General features: G+C 27.0%; 1 protein-coding gene across 7 annotated transcripts in view; it reads right to left on the bottom strand.

Annotated features, from left to right (window-relative positions):
- Positions 1-167: 167 nt before the first annotated feature.
- The window catches only part of LOC100160521 (multiple C2 and transmembrane domain-containing protein), a 78,118-nt gene continuing 67,164 nt past the window's right edge, over positions 168-11,121 (bottom strand). For 4 of the 7 annotated variants that reach the window (XM_003247475.4, XM_029487155.1, XM_001945070.5 and 1 more), the window contains 6 exons: positions 4,591-4,804; positions 4,373-4,518; positions 2,269-2,509; positions 2,097-2,203; positions 1,824-2,031; positions 571-784 (listed from right to left, as the gene is read on the bottom strand). In XM_003247475.4, the coding sequence (XP_003247523.1) occupies positions 698-784; positions 1,824-2,031; positions 2,097-2,203; positions 2,269-2,509; positions 4,373-4,518; positions 4,591-4,804 (1,003 nt within the window). In that variant the 3' untranslated portion in view covers positions 571-697. Of the gene's footprint in view, positions 785-1,262; positions 1,322-1,823; positions 2,032-2,096; positions 2,204-2,268; positions 2,510-4,372; positions 4,519-4,590; positions 4,805-11,121 lie in introns of all 7 variants that reach the window. The other 3 variants (XM_029487154.1, XM_029487157.1, XM_029487156.1) reach the window with 2 other exon arrangements.

Below are 11,121 nucleotides of genomic sequence, written 5' to 3'. Positions count from 1 at the left end.
ATTATAATATATTTAAACCCAAACGGAATCGCATTATTTTTTATAAAAGTATGGGTGTTATTGTCTTATAAATAATAGATACAATTTATTATTCCTACATTTTATTTTAATCAAACTATAATAATATTTTTAAAAAGTTGTACACTAACACACATGTTCATGTATTGTAGATCAAAATATTTTATTCAAATATATTATTATATATTTATACATCATAAATAATTTAAAAATCACTCAATAACAATAAATACGTTGGACAGTATTGAATAAAATTTAGAAATAGGTAATAATAAATAATAATTAAACAATATGAGATAAAACAGTTATTAAATTGTATATAATAATTTTGGTATGTAAGACCAAATCAATAGACAATATAAGTAAGTTTCAAAAACAGTTCAAACTTTATACAATACAGAATCATTTAAAAGTATAGATAAAAATGAAGTAATGAAAACTTATTGAAAATGTTTAAAACATAAGCCCACTTTTTAAGTAAAAATAACAAATCTAAATATCACACAGTTATTTAAAAAAAAAAAGGAATTATGTTAAAATTGATGAAATTAGATTTAAAAGTTTTCATATTATCAATAGGCAATAATAATAATGATAATAAAATAGCAATAATGTTGTACCATATATTTAATTACTAAGAACAACCGAAATTAATACCTTGCAAAATTGTAAAAAATAATCACAGCTTCTGTTTTCTTCTTGAATCTTTGTTTGATTTATCACCACCGTCCACACTTTCGATAGTTGTTAATTCTTTGTAATATATCTAAACATAGTATTATGTCCATTACTTTTATTGATATTCATAATATATATTTTGGAGATAAATTTTGATCACTATTTTTAAACGATTTGATTTACTATCAGATTAATGAAAAATATTTTGTAATTTATTACAAGTTCAAGTCGAGATATCCACTGTATTTTTTTTTAAATATAGGGGTGAAACTGTAATAAATTCAAAGATAATTAAGTACAGGTAACTATAGATTTTATTTATAAACGATTTGATGTTAAAATTTATTGTACAATAAGTATAATTTATCTATTCGGGGTTTTTCGTTTTTAAACTATTACAAAGTTATAGAAATCGTTAAACGTAATTCTAAAATGCGTAAAATAGTTAGAGATAATATTTTAATAACATAATTCCTAAATATAAATCTATAAAATTATATTTTCATACAACATTATTTCAAGTTACATACCACGCGTTAATCATTACAAAAAGAAAAATTACCTACCACATTCGAAACCATTTTATATTTTCTTCTGGATTATATTTAACTTCCTTGAATTTTCGCTGTGTAAAATATTTATATTTTATTATTAATTCAATATTTAAACGGATTAAAATTAATATTATTATATAATACCTATAGTCTAAAGTCTAAACATACGGACATTGTTTAATGTAGGAAACTTAATTAAATCCAGTTTAAGATTTTGATATTTTGAATAATAGAATTATACTGTAATATTATTATAGTTTTAAATATTCTCATTTTAAAATTTAAATACTTAAAACAAAGCTAAATTTTTACTATTTCTAATTTGTTTTTAATTTTTTAGCTTTCGTACATTTTAAAACTACAACTTTTATGTTATTAATATAATTGTATATTAAACTAGTCGTTGTTTATTATATTATATACTATGAAGATTTAAAGATTATATTTAGCAAAGTTTCAGACAGAATAATTTTCATTTGGAAATGAAAATGTTTTACTACCCTGGTACCAACCATTAATTTATTAAATGGTTAGAAATATTTTACCAGCTGATAAAATCATTCCAATCATTACCTTCTCCTCGTTGTCGGGAACCCTAGAAAGCAAATCCAGAAGTTCGTTGTTTGGAATTGTATGTGGCCGAAGTATTTTCCTGGTAAACTTATTGATGCCCCAACCCATAATCAGATATCTTATGGGAATATAATACAACACTGTTGTAACAGCAATCAGCAACACGATGGCCAAGTACGACAAGAATGGTACGGAAAAGTTTAAAAGGCTGTACAAAAAAAAATAATATATTTTAGCTTATTACGTTGACTGACAAGTGAAAAACATGGTTACTTTTTAATTTTTTCACCAAACGAAGCTATGTCTCCGATTGTGTTCTGAACTAATTGCGTGACTTCTTGTACAGCAGCCACTCGCTCTTTCAGAGATTTTTTTTCTTCCTGTGAATATTTTCCATTATAACAATTATCATGTCTTCAATTATAATATACATCGTACACGTTACCTTTGCTTTTTCGTCATCTTGATCATCCTGTTGATCGTCTTGTTGGTCGTCTTCATCGGTCTGTTGTTCGTCGTCTTCGTCGATTAATTTAGACGCACCCCACGAATGTGCTATATAGTATCTGAGGAAGACCAGTAATAAAGCAATAGGTGCCATATACGGTTCGAAGAACTGACAAGCCAACACGAACCCGATTAATACGAGAATAGTGTGAATCGGCGACTCCCATTCCACCCAGTACCTAGAGATACGGTGTAGTTAATTAATGTATTTGATTTGATTTTTGACGACAAAGTTTTAGCAAAATGTATGTAATTTTAAAGTTTATAATACAATGTATATATTATATATACCGCCCACCTAAAATGGTTATCTTCAGTTTTGTAATAAATTAGAATTAAATATATTAGTTTCGAAAAAAAATACGAATGTAGGTCAACGTGGTAAAACTTTTATCGTAAAAACAAAACCACGACACAAAAACCGCTACCATTGCAGATTATCGTTGACTTCTTTCGCAGTTGTAAAGTTCTTAATTATATTAATATTAAGTAGGACCGCTTATTTTATCTAAGAAATAATGTAAAAGTAATTAGAATGGTCTAGATATGCGTAAGAATGAAATTTAGAGTGTTAATTTTTTAAATATTATCAGACTACATCATTATATTTAGTAGTTGGTTTACATTACCACAATCAAAATAATTTACAATATTTTTTATTGTTTTTTTAAATCAAATGTATAAAGTATATATGAATAAGCACAAACTATTTTCAGAATATGTATTTATATAAGACTACAAGAAAATATAAAAACGTGTAAAGAATATATAAAAGTAAGAGTTATAAAGAACACTATGTATAACTGTTTAGGCGGATCGATCAGCAAGGGCTCCTCTGAGAATTTACCTGCTAGTGACCGATATAAATGGTTTAAAGGTTATACAGAAAAAAAATCGTAAGCAAAGTTAAAATATAGCACTCATGACTATATTGTGCTCGGAAAATTACTTTATTTACAAAAACTGGTGTGTTGACAACGAATTCTAAACAATCCCCTGAAACTATCTTAAATATACTGACTGTATTTATTTATTAATAGATGAAAAATATACTCAGAAAACTAGACGAATGGAATTTTTTTTATTACCACAGAAAACACAACTAGGGAAAAGTTTTAGAGTTTATCAATAAAATTTACTGGTGGAAAAACAAAAGTTTAGTTTTCAACAACAATTTTATTGTATATAATAATTATAATATAATATATGATAATATTATTTTAAGAGGACGCTACACAAGCGTTGGCCCATTTTACAAATGCGTAACATTGTAAATTTAATGTGATTTAATTATGAAAGAAATGATTTGGTTTTATTTATTTCGAGCGTCACGCATGAAGGTTATAATATGAATATAAGATGTAACCAAAAGTTTATGTTTTGTAAGGACCGGGGTATAAATTTCAGTGTCTGATATTTCGCGTGATATGCGCGCCCAGCACTTTTTGGGATTTCCACTTAACCGCCCGGCACTATGGGGATTCCCACTTAACCGCCCGCTGGACGGAAAAATGTCGCTTTACAACTCTTCAACCATCAATGAAAACTAAAATTTTTTGGAGGTGTGACAAAAAATAAATTAAAATGGGATAGCAGTATATACTTAAAAAATTAAAAATTGTATTAGAAAAATATATAATTAGATACTGTATATAACTGACTAAAAATAAATATAAAATAAGTAATAAATAAGTCATAACACTGTTGTTTACATGGACCAACCTAGATTGGGCTATTCTATAACGTCCAGGCAATGTATATTTTTTTGTAAATTTGCTAGCGAAATCTGGCACTGCCTTCATACTCAGGAATATTACATATTGCTTATAGTTTACTTTTCATTCAACATATAAATTATTCGTGTATTTTCATTTATTTACTTATTTATTTTGTATAATGTCAATACAATATACATATATATATATAACTGTGTTTGTAAAATTTAGTATGGAATGTAATAGTTATAACTTATTATTCATTGAGGATTTCGATAATATATAGGGTAAATACTATTTTGGGCTAAATTATGGTTGAATATTTACTCAAAATATTTTCCAATATCGATAGCCCACAAGACGAGCTGTTTGAGCCTCATTACATTTCTGATTAGTGTCTGTCTTTTGAACTTGATTTCTTGCTGCATATATTTTTCTTCTTTTGGATTTAATGTCCTGATAAACGCTCGTATCTAAACTTAACCAACAATAGAATTAAATTAAGCCACATTAGGAACGCAATTACACGAATTTAGCAAAGATACCGGGTTCCAGATGAGCCGCATTTCCAATAAGATTTTCGGGTCGTTTCCCTTAGCCCGTCCTGATAACTTTTTATCCTTGAGAGAATACCATTTTTGGACACCATTGTTAATAGAAAGCAACGGTATAGCTAATTTTCCCAGGAACTCAACTTTGTAATCAGGATCTTCATCAAAAACTGTCACTTCGAGAACAGAGTTGATATCTTTAACGTTGCTGAAACAAACAGTTAAAACCCTCAAGCCAAAATCTCTTTTTTTCAAATACAAAAATATACACAACAGTTTTAAATGTTTGATTTTAATTTCTGGTGGACTATTGAAAAAAATATGATCAAATAAAAGTGCGTATTAAATTTTTTATTTCTTACATTGTATTAAAAACAACTAGTAACAATTATTTTTCAATTAAAAATTATATTTTTTTTTAGGATTAAAACTTAGCAATTTTAATTTGTTATTAGCTACCTATGGTTTAATAATTATATCTATTTATTTTAGATAAAAAATACATTTTAATACTATATTTATCATAAACTTATAAATAATATACTTATTTCCATAAGTACCTAGATTTTTGCACTGTTTAATTTACAGATCGTTGTCAAATTGTATGCGTTTTTAATAGTAATACCTAATAACTATATTAGTATGACCATTAATCACTTCAATCAGTGAAGATTTCAGGAGAACTAAACATTTGAAAACGTTTTTTGACTTAATCAAAATGATGGTTTTTAATGACAACGAAGCATATATTTTATTTGTATTTTTCTGAGCGAGGATCATTTAAATTTTATATAATTTTTTCTGTCATATTTTAAAATATGATTATCCATTTAAAGATTCAAAAATAACAAATTCGTTGTTTTTCTACTTGCGATGGAGATTAGGGTCCTTGTTAACGACAAAAATTATTAAGTGTCATTGAGTGATTTATATTAGTTTCATGGAGCTACATACTAAATATAAAAAATTCCGATTGTATGTTGTATTTTTCATCCCTATTTTTTAGTTATATACCATTTTTCTACATTATTTATTTCCACAGACAATGAATAATACACTGAAAAAAAGCAATTTGCCTGACAATTTAGTGAGTGATCGCAGTACCTACATACCTACCTACCAATGTTTGTTTATATGGCGGATTTGAATAAGTAGTTATATTTATTATTTGTATACGTATACATAATGATTCATTATTTTACATGTATGCATTGAATATGAACTATTTAATTGCAAGTACTTAGATTTCACATATTTTAACTAACAAACACAATTCATATCGTCTAATGTAATTTAAAAAGGAAGTAAATTAACTTACTATATAAAACTGATTATTACTTTCCTTTTGCTTTAATCTAATTAAAATGGTTTATTTATACTTTTTACTTTTTACTCGGTCAGAAGTTTATTGTAAACATTTTTATTTTATTTACAAAATATTTTATTTAATGGCATTTTTTCTTTTACTTGAACTAGGTACTTACCGTTTTTATAAAAGTAGCAATTATTCAATTAGAAAAAAAATATCCATATTTTTTTTTATTGAAATGTATTTAGCATTTAGTATTTACCGTTGCTGAATTGCGATATTTATTCTATGACATTTTCTAAATATTTATATATACATATAACTCTAGCATATTTAACTTATTTATTTTTAATTTATTAAATTTTTTTTTTATTATAGGTGTATTTATTGCTGACTCAAAATGGTATTACTTGGAGAGAAAGCTATCCCTGCGGGATCGAGGGGTTGAAATATTGTTTTGTTGAAAACACAAAATAATTTATTCCGTTATCTCTACATTCCAAACAATGAGGTTCCTATCTATATATTACAAAATTCGTTAAAAAAACTTCACGTAAAATACTATTTTTAGCACTCTTACATTATTGCTTAATTTTATCGTTATACAAAATATTTATAGAATATTTCGGGATAATTTTATTGATTTAAGAATCCCAAAAAAATTTGATTACTCTACGAACCGTATAAAAACTCGAAACGGTGCTAAGTGTAATCTCGTGCTGTATATTATGGAAAAAATATATTGTAACTCAATTGGCTATGTTCTTACGGACGGTTTTTTTTTGTTCTTACATCAGTTTCTTAAACATATTTGACGAATAAGGTACTTTATATTTGATATGATAATATGAACTTTTATGTAACGCTTGTCGCTTGTGCGAGCAGAAGAACAACGCGTACACTGACTATACTTAATCTTGTTTAGCCGAGGGTTGTGATGTGGTTGTTAAAAACCCTTGAAGGCGGGACAGTAGAGAAGATTAGAGGAATGAAAGGTATGCAGCCTGTCAGACTACGATTGATCGCGTAAGCGTAATCATGTGGAGTGTAAGCTATATTATACATATTATAAATGTATATATTGAGAATCTATATAAATACATATGGAAAGCTTAGAGCAGGAACTGTCTCCGAAGTAACACAATAATTGCTCAAGTATAGCACATTTGGCTGCAAAACTATTTGACATTTACACTCAGGGGATGATGAGGATATGAGTTCGTACTGAAGAGCAATACATTTTTTTCTTGGTATAAAATTTTTTGTCAGAAGTTTGATAAATTATATAACCTCGAAATGGTTCACACAATAATTTATAATAGAACTCAACTGTTTTAAGATAATGTCCTTTATGAATATTTTGTTGTACTGTCGTACTGATCGATGAATTCTGTAAGGTAATTTATTCAAACTAATACTGAACACTTGTACATCAACTATTCAACCGGGACGATGTAATATTTCAATATTATTTTTAATTTTATTTGTATGTAAAATTGGATAGTTATAACTCTTTTATTATAAAATGTATTTTGGTACCTATTCAATATATACACAATGACACAACAATACATGTATTTATATTTTACATCAACCTTAAAGTTTAAAACTAAAACTTTAATCATAAGTAGACGTCGCCAGCGAATAAGGACGTTTCCAAAGTTTTAAGTCTATAATTGTTGGTATTCTGAATTTATAATTTATTAGTGAATAGAACAAAAATGACAATATCACATGTTTATCAGAGAACTAAATAAAGTAATTTTTATAATGTTTCACTTCAATGACTTTTCATGAAGATGAAAAAAATAAAACAAAATGTATTATTAAAAAAATGTTTTTAAAATTGAGTTACTATGTTAATCGTAAACAGTGGGTACTGTGTGTATTATGGGTAAGTGGTATTATGATATTAGATTGGCTTTCTAAATATATGTGCACATACACATGATTTTTACTCTTGTCAAAAAATAAAATCCTTCAGATGTAGCTTAAATATTTATATAAGCCCCGCCATAACCCTCAATATCCTACCCATCCCAGCAACGCAAAATATTCGCTACATAGGTTTTCATATGCACTATCGACTGACCTGGGGTCACCACATCCATACCAAGCGAATTGCTCTGAACAGCCGATCCCGTCAGCTACAACTACTTCTAACCTCTTAACATATCAATTTAAACAACACAATTCTCCTATATAAACTCCTATTAAAACTAATATGGTCATATGGTATACAAGTTTGGGGTGCGGCCAAACCAGCGAATATAAAGAAAATTCAAACATTCCAAAATAAATGCCTTCGAAAAATAACCAAAGATATCTTCTATATCTCAAACAATACACACCATAAGGACCTCTTCATCCCAACAGTACCTACACCACGTAGCCAAAACTCTCTACATTCAAATCTATCAAACCACCGTAATCTTCTAATCTCCAATCGATCTACTCGAAACATCTCCGGTGACATCAGAAGGCGACAGAAACGAAATTGGCGTCGAGTGTGAAGTTCCATCAATGTATGGATTCTTCCCTCAAGACCACAAATCAATAATTACTGACATAACTTATGAAATGACGTCAGATAACTAATTATATTATAATATACAATTGCAAATCGTATAATAAATATTGAAATATAAAAAAACAATAATATTAATATGTTAAGTATCTATGTGACATGTGTGTATTAAAATAGGTATATTCTATTAAAGATAATTTAGTATTTATTATAAACCATTATCAATAGTATGTGTATTCATAATGTTATATACATATAATATATATATAGACTATAGATATAATATATCAACATAACCCGGCAGGGTCGCGCTAAGTATAAAAAAAAAGAGCGCCTTAAAATACACAGATAGGTAAGACACACACTTAACTGCCGGACACCATATTATATTACAGCAACCAACAAGATTTGCGAAATAAATTTCTTGAGAAAGCCTAGCGAATTTGTAGTAAAATAATGTAGTTCGAAAATACAATAATTAAATTTGACATTTTACGTAGATGTGCATGTTGTAGTTTTCAAATAATTTTGAACAGTATCGAGTTATAGCCAATTTAACTAGAAATATTATTGTAGCGTGTTTTCAACGATTAATTAGATAATATTCCCCGCGGCCAGCATTACAATGCACTATCCGACACCTATGGCAACCAATAAACAAAAAAAACATCCTTGTAAAACCAATATGTTCCCGAAATAATAAGGTATCAAATAAAAATTAGTGATATCCCAACAGAAACACTCCGCCATATGGTGTATACACCATGTGAAAAAAACGTTATAAAAAAACGACTCTAAAAGTTGTGATATCATTTAAAGGTAGCTATAAGTCTTTAAACAATACATATAATTTATGTTAAAATAATCTCAAAATTGAACTTAGTTTGATTTTACCATACATTTTTTAGTAGATTATTTTAACATGAATGATATATATTGTTTAAAGACTTAGCTACCTTTAAAATGATATCACAACTTTTAGAGCCGTTTTTTTTTATACTTAGCGTTTTTTTTTTACACAGCGTATGGCGGGCGGAGTGTTTTTGTTGGGATAATTGATGACTTTAATTTATTTACACACAAAAAATCTATTAAGTCTTCCTGTCTTCCTACATTTAATAACAATACGGAAAAATTTGTTATGCATTAAAAGTATGTGAGTCTACGCCCCGTGCCACTATAGATTAATAGGTATATAACATTTATTTTGTTTTATTAGAAGGGTTATTGTTAATTCTGCAGTGACCTTCTAACGTCAATCGATGTTTGATCAAGTGTAATGACAAAATATTTGGTCAAGCTAACACATTTGTAATGGAACGGTGAAATTGACAAAGGTACAAGTTGATACAGTAAACCTGAACCGTTTATAGATTTATCATGGTATATAATATCCATATTTGATACATTTAAATAGTATGAGTATTTAAATTAAGGCATATACAATTATTTGAACCAAAATTATGTGAAATAAACAATTGACGAATTTAAAAATGCTATCCTACCTATGCTGTCATAAATTATTGCAGTTTTTGTCATGTTCGTTTGCTGTGAAATCAAATTTTAAAATTCTATTTAGAAGTTTTAAAAGTTTCAACAATTCGTTTATAACATCAAGGAATTCTTTTTTTTAGTTTTAGTTTTTTTTTTATTGATATTTCAAGTTCATAAATGCATATTTATTCGTAAAAAATTATTTTTAGTATATTTTTGATTAACAATAATAATTTGAGAATGTCAGGTGAAATCGGTAAAATAAAATATATGGTAAAGCGGTTGCTTGGATAAAAATCGAAGATAGTCATCAAACCGAAAAAACACCTGGTGTAATGATTAATTTAAAATTTAAATTTAAATGATACTGAAACTCATTAGTAGTATTTTTTCTTTTAATGATAAATTGTTTTAAATTCAATGATATTGAATATCTTTACAAATTAAGATTACGATATTAATAAATGAGTACCATATGTTTTTCCAAAACTTGTTAAATATATGTTAATGGAGTAATAGTGATTTTTTTATGAACATTTAAAATTAAAATTATCAAGTAAGGATTTTTAATGTTATACAAAATTTTTATTCTTAGATTTAATTTGATTAAATTTATAATTTTGAGTTTTAAGACTAAATAATTATGAGCTCAACTACTCAAGTGACAAAATAAATGGATTAGTAACATATTGGATTTATAATTTTTACACTTTAACTATATTATATAGATATATAAATATAATCTATATTGAGATAAACAAGAATAGAATTTTAACTCATTCCTTTTCTTAACTATATAAATTAAATTAAAAAAGCAGGTAAGTGGATGTCGCTCAGCTGTACAGTAGATAACAAGTGGGTCATTGTATAATGGATTGTATTAGACTTGAATTCAATGATATAATATCATTGTATAAGAAAAACGATTCTGAGCGGAGACGGTTTGAAGTCTGGATATTTTATATTGTTATTATTTATTTTATGATGTAAGTTGAATTAATATTAAAATATTATAATTTTTATTCGTTTCTATGGTGATAAACAAAGCGTTAAAAATTAAAATCCCATTTTTAGCGTTTTTTCATAATTTCCCGGTGGTTTTTCCCGTGGCATTAAATAAATATTGAGAAAATCGAAAAATAACCTCTTTAAAGTACCATCTTGATCCAATTTGTATATAAATCCAATTTGTAAT

This window comes from Acyrthosiphon pisum, chromosome A1, assembly GCF_005508785.2.
Source record: "Acyrthosiphon pisum isolate AL4f chromosome A1, pea_aphid_22Mar2018_4r6ur, whole genome shotgun sequence".
In the NCBI taxonomy this organism is placed as follows: Eukaryota; Metazoa; Arthropoda; class Insecta; order Hemiptera; family Aphididae; genus Acyrthosiphon; species Acyrthosiphon pisum.
Note: the sequence above shows the minus strand (reverse complement) of the source record. Positions and strands in the feature narration are given on the sequence as shown.